Raw genomic sequence first — 17,225 nt, 5'->3', positions numbered from 1 at the left:
CCTCCTAGAGCCACTGCTCCCTACCGGCCAGGGAGGACCCTGGGAACCCAGGGACATGCCTGCCCATTCTCCAGCATTCCACAACAGCAGCCCCTGTACTCTTTTTTTTTTTTTTTTTTTTTAATATATTTATTTATTTATTTTTGGCTGTGTTGGGTCTTCGTTCCTGCCGGCGGGCTGTCTCTAGTTGCGGAGAGCGGGGGCTACTCCTCGTTGCAGTGCGCCAGCTTCTCACTGCGGTGGCTTCTCTTGCTACAGAGCACAGGCTCTAGGCATGTGGGCCTCAGTAGTTGTGGCACACGGGCTTAGTTACTCCACGGCATGTGGGATCTTCCCGGACCAGGGCTCGAACCTGTGTCCCCTGCATTGGCAGGAGGATTCTTAACCACTGCGCCACCAGGGAAGTCCCAGCCCCTGTACTCTTGCTGGAGCTCCAAAGCCATCAGGAGCTGGGCTGGAGAAGGTGATGTGTCTTGTGTCCAGCTGGAGGTGGAGGGTTTCACATTTGGAGCCAGTAGTGATAACAGCTGTGCAGCTCTCAGAGCTGCAGGGCACAGTCCCTTGTGTACAAGCCAGGGTACAGGTCCATGCTGGGCCCCCAGCTGGGCTTATCACAGCTGGTGGAACAGGCAGGGCCTCGTGGAGTGAGCCTCCTTTATCAGGGGCTGCAGATGCTGCCCTGCCGTGGGTGGGGGATGTGTGTCGTGAGGCTGGGCCAGCCCTCTCTAGGGGCTTGTGCTGCCTTCAGCCCTCCCCCCCCCCCAGCAGGTGGAATGCTCTGTGGCCCACCTGGAGCAGGAGAGGCTGTGGGGATCCCAGAGACAGGAGGAGTGGAGGAGGCCAGACCAGGACGCAGAAGACGAGTGAGGGTGCTCAGAGATGGGGGAGAGGCAGAGTGGCAGAGGACAGGCAGACAGTCCCTTCTGCCCCCATGATTCTGCTACTTACTGCAGACAGAAGTGGAAAAGGCCCAGCACTGTTTGGACCAGATGGGCCAACAGTCCCTTGGCCCAGAGCTCAGCCTGGGGCCCCCTGAGGTAGGGATGACCAGAGCACCCCCCTCCAAGTGGATGCATGGCAGGGCCCTGAACACTGGCCCTCCCACGCGTTTGGCCTTCCCTATACTTCATTCCCAGGTCTTCATTCTTGGAGCAGTAGCTGGGGAAGGAGTCCAGTGCAGGGGCTTCTGTTCCGCCCAAGAGGGACGCCCCTCTCCCAAACATTTGGGAAGACCCTGTGATCATCCAGCTGACTCCTCTCACGGTTCAGATGGGAAAACGGTCCGGATGGTAGGGAAAGCTTGTTCAGGGTCATAACAGTGTGGTCTGATGATTAGGAGGAGCCCCCTAGACTGAGTGTACCTGCAGGAAATGCTGGTGCCAGGCCTGCAAGGCCAGGAGCAGAGTTGGGATGGCAACAGGGCCCAGGCACTTCAGGGCCCAGATGGATTCTCGATGGGGGTAGCTGAGACCCCTGCACAGGCTCAGGATACAACCTTCCTGCAGGAACGGCTGCTGATGCTCACCCAGGTGGGTCAAGACAGGGAACTTGTCAGCCCTGCAGGAAACCTAGGGTACCAAATGAGCCAGGCTATGCCCACGTGTGCCAGGGAGCAGAGAAGCAGGGGAACCTGGGCCCTGTCCTTGGGGGATTCTGAGGTTGAGTGGCCCTAAGGACACCATGGAAAAGAGAATGACCAGGAGGGACAGCTTGGAGCAGGGCCCCCACACAGCCCAACTCCAGTGAGCACAGTTCACATCCTTGTCCACCAGAACAGCACCCTCTGCTGGTGGGAAGCCAGGGACTGTCCAGCCTCAAATCATTTGGTCCAGAGTTGAAGCCTGTCGTTCTGAGAAGCCTCTGTGGGCTGGGGTGGTCAGAGAAGGGCTCCTGGAAGGGTTGACTCTCAGAGGATGCGGAGGTCAGGAACTCGGGAGGAGGGAGCTGCGTGGGTAAAGACCCACGGGCTAGCTCAAGCAGACAAGATCCCAGCCAGGGGAGGCTGAGCCATGACTCAGGATGGAGCGGGGTCTTCACAGGTGAACAAGAGACTCAGAAGAGCTGGGCCAGAGCCGCCAGCAGCTAGGGGCCTGCTTGGAGCAGCTGCAGCAGCTGCAAGGAGAAAAGACGGTGTTGGAGCGCCATGTGCAGGCCCTGGAGGCAGAGTGTGTCTGGCTGCTTGGGGAGAAGTCGGTGCTGCTAGCAGCGCTGAGGGCAGCCCTGGGCCAGGAGGCCTGTAAATGGCTGCTCGGGCCCACCCCTCAGTGCTCAAGCTGGGCTGGGGTGGGCGGTCCCGTTCTCACACTGGGTGAGATGGCCTGTGGGCAGGAGGTGGGCCAGCCTCTGTCACAGCCGGTAAAGGAGAGGAGCCCAGAACTCCAATCCCTAAATCATGTGGCCAAGGCCAGACTCCCTTCCCCAGGTATCAACACTCCTGGTTGTCACATTCTGGCTCATTTATGGGAGCATGTGGGAAACATGTCAGCTTCAACAAGTCCTGCCTCCCCTATACATGGCTGAGCCCCTCCTGCTGGCCCAGGGCCAGGCTCAGGGGAGGTGAGATAACCTTAGCTGCTGAGCTCAAGTCAGGATGCTTGGGAGTGGAAGTGCTCAGGACAGAGGGTTTTATGTGTACAGGGAGCCATAAAGGAGCGGTCTCTGTCCCAGTCCCCATCCCTGCCATCAGGACATAGTGAGGACACCCATTCAACTTGGAAAGGAATCATTGAAAATGTATGAAAACAAGGTGTGGGTGATCTGAGGTCCATGCTGTGCCCAGACCACCCCATTTCTACTAGCACATTCAAGGTCCACGAGGTACCAGTGGACCTCGGGAAAGAGCTGGAGGAGAAAGAATCACATCCCAGGCTTCATGAGGTGGCTGAATACTGGAAGGCATGCTGGCACCAGGTAGCAGTTGCTCTGAAATTCAGAGGAAGAACTACAGAGACTTCAGAAGCAGAATGAGGCCTGACCTCCCCAGGTTGGTGCATTCTGTCCACCCCTTTCCCCTCCCTCCCTGTTCTCTTCCCCACCGCCCTGTCCTTCCTCCTGCATGCCAATGAATCTCTTCCCCCTTCTTAGGATGTCCCGGCTTTGTCCTCCACTTCTTTCCCTTCTGCCTCTTCCTCATCATGCTCCGTCATTCTCCATTCATTCATTCAGCATGCATTTACAAACCACCAACTACATGTCTGGCCCTCTTCTGTACACAGTAGAACCAAAGTAGGAGCAGACCACTCCCTGTCCCCAGATGCTTCTGGTATTGGGGGTGGGGGGGAGAATCAAGCAGGCAATTATAATGTGCCTAATGAGGGGAGAGGCACTGGTGAACCTCAAACTGGGGTCCAGAGCTGGGCTCTGAGAGGGCTGTTAGTTCCTCAAGGAAACAAATTTGCAGTAACAGTCTGCAACTGCACATTTGTAAAGAAAAAAATCTCGGTTTTTGTCTGTTTCTCAACCCAGACTCTTGAGGGTCGGCGATTGTCTCCCTGGGGCCTGGAGGGACTCTGTTCTTTATGGGGTGTGCAGTGGATCATGTCAGCGAGAAGGTAGGGCACTCAGTGACCAAGGGCCAGGCCCTCTGATCAGATTCAGGCTCCGGGAAGGCAGGAGGTGGTGCCAGGGGAGCCCTATGCAAACACCATGCAGTTGGCCCGTAACCAGTGCAGATGTGAGCCCCAGCTCTAGGGTCTCCCAGCTCTGTGCCCCTCAGGGACTGCCCTGCCCTGTCTCCCTCTTTCCAGTCCCTGGGAGGTCCTCCCAGGACAAGGACTCACCTGTGAGTGAATGGGTGCCCCAGGCCCTGTGCTTGTCCAGGCAAGGTGACCTAGAAGTTGGCCCTGCATCATGGGCAGGGGTCCTGTGTAGAGCAGCCAATGGGCCAAACACAGCAGGGAGAGGGGGCAGCAGCCGGATAGGGTCTGATGCTGCATCAACATCTGGCTGCAGGGGACGTGAGGGGCACCCAGGGCCTCCAGCACTCTGCACCTCTAGTCCCATCCCCCACCTCAGGCTCCTTCCACCCTGACCCTCTCTGGGTCTCTACCTCAGTCTGTCTTCCTCTTCAATCCCAGGATTCTGTGGGCTTCACTGTCCCCAAAATAGTGGTTAAGACTGTGGGCTCTGGAGCCTGACCACTGACTCCACATTATACTAGCTGTGTGCTCTTGGGCAAATTACTCCATTTCTCTGGCCCTCATCTGTAAAAACCAAGAACAGTAACAGCTTTCCTCCCCCAGCAGCTGGCTGTGAGGGTTAAACTGGACAAGCACGTAAGAGGCTCAGTGCTGTGCTGGACACGTGGCACGTAGTCATGAAATGTTAGCTGCTACTGTTACACACTTCATGCTGCTGCAGGCCTGGCTGCTTTGAGGCAAAAGTCTCCCTTCTGAATCAGGGTCCCTTTGGGGCCACAGAGCTGCCACGGGGGTTTGATCTCATTCACCCTCTGTGTTAGTTTGCTAGGGCTGCCATAACCAAGGACCACAAAATGGGGGGCTTAACCAACAGAAACTTACTGTCTCAAAGTTCTGGAGGCTGGAGTCTGAGATCAAGATGTCGGCAGGGTTGGTTCCTTCTGAGGGCTGAGAGAGCGTCTGTTCCTGCCTCTCCCCCAGCTTCAGGTGGTTGCTGACAGTCTTGGACATTCGCATCACCCCAGTCTCTGCCTTCATATTCACAGAGGACTCTCCCTGTGTGTATGTTTCTGTGTTCAAATTTCCCCTATTTATAAAGACACCAGTTACACTGAATTAGGGCCCACTCTAATGAGCTCAATTTAAATTTACTTCTGTAAAGACCCTGTCTCCAAATAAAGTCCCATTCTGGGGTACTGGAGGTTAGAATGCAAACATACCTTTTTTTGTGGGGGACACAGTTCAACTCACAACACCCTCCAATTTGCTTCCTGCTACCTTCTTGTTGGGTGGGTTGGGTGTGACTTGGGATCTTGGGGACCCAGCTGTTCTTTGTCTTGTTTTTCCCCCTCCCTTAATCCCAGGACCCTAGCACAGCTGCAGAGGGGCTGGAGTGTCCACAGGAGGGGCCGCTCAGTGAGCCCCCAGGCACCTCGGGTGAGGGAGGCAGACTGGGGTCCCGGCTGGAAATCGGGCTCCTCTCTGCAGGTCGGGCCCTGCCCAGACTCAAGAGCCTGTGTGTGGGTGTCTGTGGGTATGAGAGGATGGGGGTGGGGCTCCCCTCAGATGGGGCTGCAATCTGTGCTTCACTGCCTGGCCCTGGCCAGTGACAGGAGCAAGACGCAGGCTCTGGAGACGAAAAACAACCAGATGACTGCCAGGATCCAGAGGTGGAAGGTGGGAGGAGCTAGGGGCTGCCTGGGGTGGGGGGAGTTGGGGCCCACCTGGGGTCAGGGCCCCCCAGAAGCCCTTCCTGATGACCCTAGAGTCTTCCCCAAGCCTGAAACCAGGGACCTAGTGCAAGAAAGTAAGCAGCCCGGGCTCTGTCACAGGCACTAGCCCCTTCCCCTCATGGGGCCTCAGCTCCCCTGTCTGTATAATGGGTCCCAAACTCCCTGTCCTGGCCCCTGTAGTACCTGGGGGCTCAGGTCCAGGGTGTGGGGCCTCTTGGGCTAAGGCAGCCCTTCTGTCCACAAATGGACAAGGGCCTCTCACTCCAGTCTGAGCTGGATGCCTGGGGGCAGGAGCAGGACTCTGGGTGCAGCTGGCACCGGAACCTGCAGTGTGAGCTACTACTCACCCCTAGGACGAGCTACTAGGGGCAAGGGTCTGTGCCCTCGGGCGAGTGTGGCCCGGGCCTGCCCACACGCCAGGACAGGGACACGAGAACCTGGACAGTCCAGCCGGCTGAGAAGGAAGGCCAGCCGCCCAGGTGTTCCCGAGTCCTAGGCACCCGCCCTCTTCCCACAGGTGCGGGCCCCGGCAGAGACCCCAGGCAGGCTATGAGTCTGTGCATGCAAGGCGGGCTCCATCCCATCCCTAGCCCCCTGTGGAGGGCTGGGCCCAGCTTGGCTTCTCTCTGGGGACCAGACTGGCATTTACTGAGTGGGCACCAGCAAGCCCACTCCCCTCAGCCTCCAGTCCCTTCGTCTGCAGGGGAGGCCGCTGTGGAATCCTCCCTGGGCCTCTCAGGCAGCAGGGTTTCCAAGAACACAGAGATGGGGTTGTGGCCAGGTGGCCTTGGACAAACCCTCTGCTGACTCTGGGCTCAGGTCCCCATCTGTGCACTGGGACTGGTGTCTGCAGGCCTCAGGAGGGGTTCTTGACCCTCAGTGATACTATGACCCTATTTGGTTTACCCATTAGGTTGCTGTCCCTGGGTCACACTCTCCAGATCTTTAGGGCCTGTGTCCCAGTGGAGTGGCCCACTGTCCTTGGTTGGGCTAATGACATTCAGAATGGGATGTGGGCAAGGCCTGCCCCAGGTGCTGCCAGAGCCGAGGCCTGCAGAGAAACCCAAGGAATGTCCAGGGGGGCCCCCCCCAGTGGCAGAGGGGAAAGCTTGGGAGCAGGCAGGGGCAGAGTCACTGCAGCCCCACTGGGAGGTGAGAGCTGGCCTGGGTTGGTCCTGGCTGCCCTCCCTCAGGGCTGGGGACAGGGCCTCCCAGGCAGAGGATGCAGCTATGTGGACCGGGCCCTCTAAGACCATGCTGGGTCCTTGTGACCAGGAAACTGAGGCTGAGGCCACCTGGAGAGGTGAAGGTAGGGTGAACTCCGGAGGCGGGGAGGGGAAAGCTTGTTGGAACCAGTGAATTGGGATCAGGATGTCTCCTCCAAGGGCCAAGAGCTGAGCCTAGACCCACTGCAGGCTGGACCCCAGGCTGCCCTGCTCTTGCACGGTCTCGGGTTGGGCCTGGGTGGGGACCAGGCACTCACTCCTTGGCAGAGTGGGCTTACCAGTCAACACAAAGGAAGTGCATCACGGTCAAGGCTTTGTGGGCCCGGCCTGGTGCACAGGGACCCAGTGCAGGGAGAGAGGGGAGGATCTGGAGACAGAGGGGGATTCGGAGACCGGGGCCTGCCCTCAGGAAGCTCTCAGGCTGGAAGGAATTAGTCATACAGGGAGCACTGAGGGAGTTTCACCCATCAGTATTTTTGGATTCAGGGAAATTTTTAGTCACCTAAAAATTAGGAGGGGAAGAAAGAGGCCATCTTGCTCCTTCCCCCTAGTGCTGTTCCATCAGCTTCTCCCAGCACCTGATAGTCATCTGTCCCTTCTTTGCGTCAAGGCGTAGTCCCGGGCAGGCCCCTGTGAGAATGGAGTGGGGTGATGTCCTTGGGGAAGCACCAGATTGAGATAGGAGCCAACGACCGTCCCCCCACCCCCAGTTCCTGCAGACTTCGCTGCAGGAGGTGGGCTCCGAGCTGACCCAAATGCGGCCTGAGCTCGAGAAAGCCTGGGACGTGCTGAAAGCTCAAGCCTCAGAGCTGGAGGCTCAGCAGCTGGCCCTGGAGGGTGCCCAGAACCAGGGGCTCAACTCACCCCCACCTCTGTGCCACTGCCAGGCCTGCATGCCCAGGGAGGGACCCACAGTCTCCTCCCCTGCCCATTCCTGGTCACACTGGCCACTGGCTTTCCCTTCCTTGACTCCCTAGTCAAGTCCCTCCCAAGCCCTCACTGCCCCCTTTCCGACAGGGCTGAAGCCCTCGAATGTGCTCACTGCCTCTCCCCACTCGCCCTCAAGGTGGCAGAGAGCCTTGCTGAGAAGCTGAGGCTGGAGCAGCAGCCGAGGACTCTGGAGCAGGAGCTGGTGGGAAAGTGAGGACCATTGGGGGTGAGGGGGCACTCGGATCTGAGGGGCTCTGGGGGAGGAACCCCCCTCCCTCACAGAGATGCTCACCAGGCCCCACAGCTCTTCCCCTGCCCCTGAGAGTCTGGGGCAGGTGGCAGGGGGCGTTTGGGGACATGCTGTTAAGTGAGCCCTCTCATCCCCTCGGGGGATACTGATGGGCCTGGGGCCTGATGTATCGCCCTGTCTGCCTTCTCCTCTCTGAAGAGGGGAATCTAGGGGAAGAAGCAGGAGGGAGCGTGGGTAGGGGGGTTCTGGGGGCACAGGGAGTCAGGATGTCTGGGTTCCTGGGCCTGGCGTCAGAGACTGAAGGAGAGTGGCCTTCAGAGCTGAAAAGTCCTGTGCTCGAGTCAGCTTCTCCACCAACCAACTGGGTGAGCATGAGCAAGTCTGCCTTCTCTAAGCCTCAGTTTCCTCATCTGCAAAATGGGGATGCTGACAGTACCTACCTCAAAGGACGATGTGAGGATTACACGAGACAGTGCATGGAGCACAGTGCCTGTTTCCAGTCCCCCTAAGCTTCCTGATACCTGGGGTCCAGTTTGGGTGCGTCAGTATTAAAGCCATAAAACCACAGAGATGTGCCCAAGACCAACTGTGTATGGGGCTTCAGTCACAAAGTCTATCCATTGTTCCACCAACAAGGCATTGTCTGCACTTCTTATTAAGTTCAGGAAACAATTTGATGTAATGTGCAGCCACCAGTAATAGACAATGTAGCAATGCCCACGACCAGGAGCTTGAATACTGTTAGTGCTTGGATCCTATTTCACTCTGACCAAGGGCCTCACCTTTATGACCCTGCGTGGAGGAGCTGGACGGGGTGGGGGATCCTGTCTTTTGCCTCAGCTGCTCTCTGGGGATCCCGAGGGAAGGGGGGCAGATCTGTCATTGGACCCTCAGGCTGGGAACTGTGTCCACAGGGAACAGGAGCTGGTGCAGCTCCGAGCATCAAGGGCTCCAGCGCCGGGAGGACAGGAACCTCCATCTGCCTCTCAACTCCTTAAGGTAGCATTTGGGGATTCTCCAGAGGGACAGGCAGAGCGACCCCTGCCTCCCTGTGGGACCCAGGCCCAGTTTCTCTCTCTGCCTTCGTCTCCCCATCTGCAAGTTGGAGGGGGAAACAGAGGCTCAAAGGGTCCCTCCAGCTTGGACCTTTGCTGGTTCTCCTGGATTCCTCAACTGCCCACCCTTCCCCGGCAGAGCTGGAGCTACCGCATACCTGGTACCTGCCCTGCCTCTGCGCCCTCTGTGGGGGTCAGCCTCTGTCTCATCTGCTTCCAGATCTTAGCCACAGCCCTGGAACCAGAGGAGAGGAGCATCTGAGAAGCAGCCGGGGGCAGTGCCCAGGCTGGGAAAGAAAGGTGGCGTGGAGACTGAGGCCCAGAGCCACGAGGGAACAGATTCACAGCCTTGCTCTGCAGCACAAGAGATTGAGGTCAGCCCCTGGCCCAGCCCCAGGGAGCCGGGCAGTCCTGGCACAGAGGGCCTGGATCGATAGGCCTCAGAAAACCAAGCGGGGACAAAGACTCTTGGGGAGAGGGGAGGCCCCTGGTGGCTATGCCTTTAGCCCCCAAGGCCAAAGTCTCTGTCAGGCCTATTGTAGGTGGCTGCAGTAAGAGGCTGTCCTTGACCCCCACCTGCCACGGGGCCTGAAATGCTCACGCCGGCACAAGGTTCCTAACTCTCAATGGTTGAGGCCACCTGGCTCTTTCCCAGGGGGACCCTGTGGCTCAGAGTAGAGCTGGGCAGGGAGTGGCCAAGTGGGGATGCTGGGGTCCTTGTGGGGCTTGGTTGGCCCACTCACTGCCCCAGGGCCAGCAGAGTGATGGCTGGGACCCTCTCTCTTACTGGTGAAGGCCTTAGGCACTGGGCTTTAGGCTTTTCAAAGTGAGTTTTCATTTACTTGTGCTTCATTCAAATCACTCTACAGTTTCCATTTCACAGACAGGAAACTGCCCAGAGAAGAGCAGTAACTTGCCCTAGGTCACACAGCAAAACAGCAGCTAAGCCCCCTGGTTCCCTAACCTGTCCCAGAAAGGTGGTTTCTCATTTCACACTGCCTGTTCTGAGCTTGATAGCAGGACCATCTTCAATGGCCACAGGCCAGGCCGGCTTAGGGTTGACATCCCCCTCAAGGTCATCTGGCCATTTTCCTTTTTCTGAACTTCCCTCCCCACCCTCCTCTGTGCTTCCTTCCCCTACAGAGCTCTGTCAGCTGGGCCACATGCCTCCCAGAACCATCCTCGATGCTGTCACTGAACGCTCCCCCCAGCTACTGCCTTAAGTGAAGCAGGGTTTTGCAGAGGGGGACTCTGGCAGGGTGATGGGACAGAATATCTTTGCAATTGTTTCTCCAGCATCGTCCTCCACAAAATGTTCTCTGCCCTCCCTGCCATATACAGGCTACTGTGGGGGCTGCCAAGTTCTCAACTGATTGGTCCAGCACTAGGTGCTGAACCCAACTGAACCAATGGTCTCCTTCCTGGGGTCACTGGACTTAGGACAAAAGAGTAATCTTTCCAGGGCTGAAAACTGGACACATAAAACTGGGGAGCTGTCAACCGCCCTGTTTTTCTCTGCGGAAAAAGTTGTATTTCAGTAAGAGCAAACGGAGCTGACGATTCCCAGAAAGTGAAATTGGGATGGAGAGATTTTGGTTCAGCCCAGCGGGTCTCATGCATGCAGAAGACATAAACTTGACCTTTGGGATGGTCATCTCACCTTGCTCTGTAGCTCAGGCGTCAGGCTGAGCTGGTCTTCAGGAGGGAAGGAATACCTTCCACGGGCAGCGCTTCTGGGTTCCAGACCCTTCCTGAGGCCAGCCCCAGGTCCCATTTGCCCTTGGGCTCTTCCACATACCCTGGTGTCGGAGAATAAATACCCCTCCTGTCTGCTCATATGGGCCTGAGCGATTTGGGTCCCTTACGAGGGAATGTCTCCAAACCAGATGGCTGCCCCCCTGTCCCAAAGGCCCTCCCGGTAGGCGGAGCATTGCCCTCCACCGGCTTATCTCAGACCCGGCTCCGGTTTGTTCCCCTGGCACAGAAGGCCACCCCACCACCCCTTTGCCTTCTTGTGTGTCCCTGTGTCCCAGCTGCTGACGGGGTTTGTACTCACTGTCTCCAACCGCAGCGGGGGCTCCCACTCTTCCCAGTCCTGCGGGTCTGGTCGGTTCCTTCTCCCCTTCCTTCCGGTGGTGATTACAAACCTTCTCTTTCAGAAGTCCCAAGCCACCAACTCCCCCTCCTTTCCGGGCAGTAACCGGCACTTCATTTCACAAGGAGGCGGGCGAAGACGCTGTCGGCGCCGGACCGACCCTCCAAGTGCCGCGCGGCCCCAGGCCCTTCCCAGCCGCCCCACCCCCCGCTCGCCCCATTGGCTGCGCGGAGAGCACATGCCCAGCCCTGGCCAATGAGGTGGGGGAAGCTGCGGCTCGTGGCTGGGAAAGCTGGTCCCGGAGATGCTCACGTCCCTCAGGTGACCCCCCCGTGCTGTGCGAGGCTTGGGGGGGTCGGGTGGGGCCAGAGCCGAGACGTGGGATAATCAGACCCCCCTCCCCGCGTCCTCTGCTTCCCTCTCGTCACCGCGCTGGGTTACCCCTGCCCTAACTGAAGAGGCATCTGCGGGAGGAGTTGGACAGCTGCGTTAGAGTCCGTTCCCAGCCCTGCCATTCACTACGTATGTGACCTTGTGCACATTTCTGCTCTTCAGTTTCTTCATCTGTAAAATGAACAAAGTCACTGCCTCACAGGTCTATGGGTGCAGTGTTAAATGAGACACTGAGCACAGAGTGCTTTGCCTCGCTCGTGGTTAGGGCAGATTCTGGACTCCGTAGCCACCGACTGCTGTTCTCACAGCTCTGGGACCTCATGCTAGTTACTCAATCTCTCCGCGCCTCCAAACTCATAAATGTGTAGAGGAGCAAACGAGTTAATTCATGCAAAGAACTTAAACCACACCTGGCATACACCAGTGTTCAGTAACTGGTAATTTCACAGCCTCCTTATTACCATCAGTGCCATCCCATGTCCTGGGGCACACGTTCAGAGTTCCTCTGGGGTACAAACCTGGGAGCAGAACTGCTGGGCCCCAGGGCATGGGCACGTTCCACTTCACTAGGTACAGCCAAAGTGTTTTCCAGAGTTAGGCTAATTTACACTCCCCCCAGCAATCTGTGAGAGTTCTCACTGCTCCCCATCCTCGCCGAGGCCTGGTATTTTAAGACTACAGTTTGTGCCAATCTGATGGTGTGGAATGGATTTTTGTGCATTTCCCTGACTACTAATGAGGACCATTTTATTTCCTCTTCTGCCAAACACCTGTTCATGACTTTGCCCCCTCTCCTCAATCCTTCTTTTTGCTTTTGTCTTAACAATAAACATTTTTTTTTTTTTTTTTTTTTTTTGGTATGCGGGCCTCCCTCTGCTGCGGCCTCTCCCGTTGCGGAGCACAGGCTCCGGACGCGCAGGCTCAGCGGCCATGGCTCACGGGCCCAGCCGCTCCGCGGCATGTGGGATCTTCCCGGACCGGGGCGCGAACCTGGTTCCCCTGCATCGGCAGGCGGACGCGCAACCACTGCGCCACCAGGGAAGCCCTCAATAAGCATTTTAAAAAGAAAGAAATTCTGACTAGTTGTGTGTTACAAGTATCTCCTCCCAGTTTGTCTTTTTATCTTATGGTATCTTTTGATGAACTTTTTTCGGAGGGTCTAGTTTGAGGAATTCTTCCTTTTCTCGAGGTCTTAGATATTCTCCTATATTTTTTTCTGTTAATTTGGAGTGGGATGGAATTGCAGTGGCTCAGTGCCTTGTTCTTCTCAGATTCTCCATCTCTATCAGGAGGCTTATTCAGCTGCCACTTCTCCCTCAGCGTCCCCTCACATCCACTCCATACTTCTATCTCAAATGTCTCTGGACCCTGCTTCTCCTCATCTCTGGGCCTCCTCCTATACCAGGCCCACTGAATCTCCACGTGGCAGCCCCCTGGTGTGTCACAGGAGGTTGTGACGTGTGATCCCAACTATTGGTTAGTAATTAAAGTACTAAAGGGTTGGTTATTTCTTTCAAAAGATTTTAAAAAGTCAGTGAGAGGTTCAAGACTGTCCCAGTGTCACCCTCACTTTCTAGCACTTCAAAATGGCAGAGAGAACCCCGCCCCCCGTGCCTCAGGGGTTGCAGACAGGCGAGGTGTATGTTGTTATGGATGGAGGAGGGCAATCACAAACCCACCCAGTGCTTTACCTCTCTGCCCATTTCTTTTGGTTTTGCCAAAACCAGGTTGTGCCCGTACGATGCGCATCGTGGCAGAGAAAAAGGCTGAGCAGTCTGGGTATAGGCCTGTTTCAGTGGCAGTGTCCCAGGGTGTCCATGCCTAGAATGTCTCCCAGCTCCAGATCACCCTTCTAGAAAAGCCTCTTTCTAAGCCTATGTCCTCCTTAAAACATGTCAGCAGGGTCCCGATGCTCAGAGGATGGTGCCCAAATTCCTTAGCCTGGGCTCCATCCTGGCCCCAGCCACACTTTTTTCCAACGTCCCCCAACCCTAGGCACTGCCCACAGTTCCCCAATGCCAGGTCCTTTGATGCCACCAAGCTTCCACATGTATCACTTCCTCTGCTCTTCCTCACATCTCCAGTTGGCCACCTCATTCTTCTAGCTGAAATGTCCACCGCTGGGAAGCCTTCCAGAGATTCCCTAGTGAGCTGCTCCAGCATTTATCTACCCCACTGGTCCCAGTCATGCTGTATTCTAAAGACTCGGTTTTTGTCTAGAGTCGCGTGTGCCTCCCAGACAAGAGTGTGAGCTCTGTGAGCGTGGGGACTGTACTTATTCAGAAGGAGCTCAAAGAAGGCTTGCTCATGGAAGAGACCCCTGGCCCTGTGCCTGCTGGGACCCTGACGTGACGCCAGGGGAGTCAGTTTTGGTGATCATGCAATATCAGCGGTGCCCGGCTAATACAGAAGACAGGCTGAGAGTTAAGTGCTTTGGGAAAATGATGGGTGAGCAGCGAAGAAGAGAAGGGTTAGGAAAAATCAAGGGATCAGAGAAGTAGTTCACTTAGCCCCTTTTATTCTGAAAGTCCTCGCTTCTTCCCTAGTCCTGTCAAATGAAAGAGTCACTGAAAGCGCCCGCGAGGCCTGCTTGTGTGAAGAGGTAGAGGTTTATTGAAATATAAACATTCGAGAACATGTAAGATAGAAAATGACCACAACATATACAGACACTTGCTGCAAGAGGACTTCTGAGGTATTTATCCACTGCCTAGGCTACCCATGTGCTATCACATTTTTTCCTGGTTAAATACAAGTAAGATGGGGAGGGGGAGGGGACGGAGCAGCCCTGGCCAATGGCTGCCATGTGACCTCAGGGCTGCACCGTCAGGAGAGCTCCTCTTGGCCCAGGGCCCCATTCTGGGGGCACCTGCCGGCGCTCCCACCCTCAGGCTTTCAGGCTGAGACCCTGCTGTTGCCCTTGAGGGCAGCGAGGGCTTGCTGAGAGGGCAAGCTGGGCAAGCTGCCTGAGGAAAGGGAGAGGATCCAACAACCAGGAAGACACAGCGCACCACCCCCGTGTCCTCCAGGTGGGAAGAGTCCATCCTTTGTGACCAAAGCCCTGAGAAAGACACACTGGCCAAATGTCTGCGACGCCTTCAAGTGGGCCCAGCGCCAGCCAACCGGGCTCCTCCCTGACACAGACCTCAGACACCCTTCTCTGCCAGGCCCTGCGCCGGCCTGGTAAGGCCAGGAGAGGGTCAGCCCCCAATGGATGGGGCTGTGTGTGTATGTGTGAGTGTGAGACAGTGTGGAGGGCTAGGGAAGGGAGAGAAGATGCAGTCAGTGCAGCTGCAGCTCACTGGGGCTGAGGTATGTGTTTTGTGCTCAAGCGTATGATTTCCCTTCCCTTTCCTAGATGGACTGAGCATTAGTCATGCGTGGGCTTGTGCCACCATGGTCTCCCACTGCCACAGCGCGATGATGTCACAGCGGGTGGGGTTCCACTGAACACTGCAAGGCTTACTTGATTGAGAGGCGAGCCTTGTGTGAGAATCACCTCTTCTTTATGACACAGGAACAGCCCACTCCACCCCAGGGTCCAAGAGGAGAGACAGAGCTCTTTAAGCATCTCCTCACCCTCTGGGGCAGCTCGACTTCTCCAAGGCCCATGGCCTCCACAGCCCGCTCCTGCCCTGAGGTGGGAATGTTGAGTGAAGGGAAGATGCCCTGCCCCCACCCTGGAGAGCTGGGCGCTGGGGTTTGGGACTGCCCTGCTCTGGTGGGAAATGGGTCAAGGGCCATCTTGAGAACCGGTGTGGTTTCACGATCCAACCTGCGTTGAGAGCGGGCCTCTCCGTTCCACCTCCTCCTGCCACTGTGATCCCTGAGTCATCTCTCCTGCTGCCTCGCTCGCACCCTCACTGGGGTCTTAGGGAAGGGCCGGAGGGGCTGGGGTACCAAATCATTTGCTCGGCTTTGGGGGTGATCTGCTTTCATTTCTTTGGTGCTACAATAACAACAATAAAAATTTTAAAGTAAAAAAAAAACACAAAAGTCAGCAAACACATATAAAAAAGATTTCAGAGATGCAAATACTTCCTGAAGAATCAAACATCCACAGTTACAAATCTGAGGTATTTCAATGAACCTGACATTGGCAGGTTTGGGCCCCACGAGAAGAAGAGGGGCCCAAGGGACAAGTGGGCTGTTTCCTGGGAGAGCTGGCCAACAGGGATGAGTGGGGGCGTGAGGTCTGGGAGGGTCAGAAAAGGGTCAGTGGAGTGGGTGCCAGGGCCTGCCTGGGCAGCCCCTGAGGCTCTGCCTCTCCCTCAGCAGATGCCCAGCAGGCCCTGGGTCCTGAGGACTGCCCTCACGATCCCTGTCTTGGGACCATTAAAAGGGGGATATGGGGCCCTGAGGACTGCTTCAAGACTTGAATTTGAGAGACCCACACCCCAAGAACCAAACATGGGAGGCAAGGTGGGCTGGGAGGACCCCATGCCATGCTCAGCAGAGAAGGGCCACAAAGACATGCTCTTGGCTCCTAGCAGCCCCACACTGGAGTCAAAGATTGGGGGACTGAGCAGGGGAAGAGACCAGTGACCCTGGGGTCATGGCAGAAGGCAGGGGAAGGGAAATAAATTAAAGGGGAAGGGTTGTGGAGGGCCTCCAGCCCTGTGTCAGCTTACAGATTGTCAATACACCGTGCCCGGGATGGGAGGTGGCCTGGGAGCCCCGGAGGAAGCTGGACGCCCACAGACCCCGCCCAGTTCTCCAGGACAATCCCTGATTGGACAACGCTGCCCTGTCAGGCCCCTCCAGCCTCTCCTTGCCTCTAGAGTACAGCAGGACCTGATGGAGCCTGGACAGACGGACAGGTCCAAACTCTCAACATCTGGCCAAATGGTGTTTGATGTGGGCTCCATGAGATGAGGTAAATTCTGTGCATCAGCTTCCTCCACTCTCGATGGGAGGGTGGAGGGAGTTGGGAGCTGGGTCCTGCCCCTCAGAGGGACCAGCTGGTGGAGGGCTCTGCACTGGGGGTGCCCCGGGACGAGGTAGGACTTGGCGAGCAGTGAGAACTGCTGCTGCTGCTGGCGCTGCTGCCGATGCTCTGGGGAGCGGATCCTGCGATGAGGTGGACCACAGGTTTCTGGGCAAACAGCACACCTGAGCGAGTGGGGGCAGGGAGAAGGAAGTGTGAGCACACGGGGAGAGGAGGGACAGGTTCAGGGGTTCAGTTCATTTCACTGTATCTATTGCCACCTAACTCTGGGCGAGGAGGCTCCACGCTGGACGCTGCGCTACGTGCCGACACTGCCCTGCCTGCAGGTGCTTACGGGCTGGTGAGGGGGACAGACAGAGTCATTTTGCTGAAATGTCACAAAGGCTCTAAGTGAAGTGTACCCAGTGTGTTGTGGGGAAAAAAGGCAGCTTTGGAGGGCAGGGGAAAAGTGGGTCAGGAGAAGCTCCGGCGGGAGGGCATGCCTGGACTTTTTAGAAAAAGTGGCCACATGACGAGGAGGAGACGGTGTGGCAGGCAGAGGAAATCTGAGAGAACAAAGAACAGAAAGAGGCGGCAAACGTGCTGGAGGCCGGTGCAGCAATGCGGTAGGCCTGGGGGGAGCTGAAGGCAGGCATGCGGCACAGGAGGCTGGAGAGGTGGGAGGGCGAGGAAATGGAGGCCTGCGTGTCTCTAGGCTGCCGGGGTCTTACCCTGTGGGGCTTGTGAAGCCCCTGAAGTTTTAAGAAGGGGAAGAAGGGGACGGACATCACGAGACGGGCATTTCAGAGCTCTCTGTGGGGCGGGGAGGATGTGGGTGGATGGAAGCCTGCAAGTCAGAGCTACTCTAACAGGGGAGAAGAGAGGTCTGAACCAGGGCCATGCGGCGGGGACGCAGCAGAGCAGCGGCGTCAGCTGAGCTCCGGGGGGTGATGGGCCTGAGGGGCTCTCAGGAATGAC

At 56.9% G+C, this 17,225-nt stretch overlaps 1 protein-coding gene across 4 annotated transcripts in view; it reads right to left on the bottom strand.

Annotated features, from left to right (window-relative positions):
• Positions 1 to 4,647: 4,647 nt before the first annotated feature.
• The window catches only part of ARID3B (AT-rich interaction domain 3B), a 62,853-nt gene continuing 50,275 nt past the window's right edge, over positions 4,648 to 17,225 (bottom strand). For 2 of the 4 annotated variants that reach the window (XM_055088117.1, XM_007113744.4), the window contains exons 9-11: positions 10,889 to 16,432; positions 7,100 to 7,227; positions 4,648 to 4,725 (exon numbers count right to left, since the gene is read on the bottom strand). In XM_055088117.1, coding sequence (XP_054944092.1) covers positions 16,269 to 16,432 — 164 coding nt within the window. In that variant the 3' untranslated portion in view covers positions 4,648 to 4,725; positions 7,100 to 7,227; positions 10,889 to 16,268. Of the gene's footprint in view, positions 4,726 to 7,099; positions 7,228 to 10,132; positions 10,632 to 10,888; positions 16,433 to 17,225 lie in introns of those variants that run through there. The other 2 variants (XM_028495050.2, XM_007113746.4) reach the window with 2 other exon arrangements.

Source organism: Physeter macrocephalus, chromosome 11, assembly GCF_002837175.3.
Source record: "Physeter macrocephalus isolate SW-GA chromosome 11, ASM283717v5, whole genome shotgun sequence".
Classification (NCBI taxonomy): domain Eukaryota; kingdom Metazoa; phylum Chordata; class Mammalia; order Artiodactyla; family Physeteridae; genus Physeter; species Physeter macrocephalus.
The sequence above is the reverse complement of the archived record's forward strand: the minus strand, read 5'-3'. Positions and strand labels throughout refer to the sequence as shown.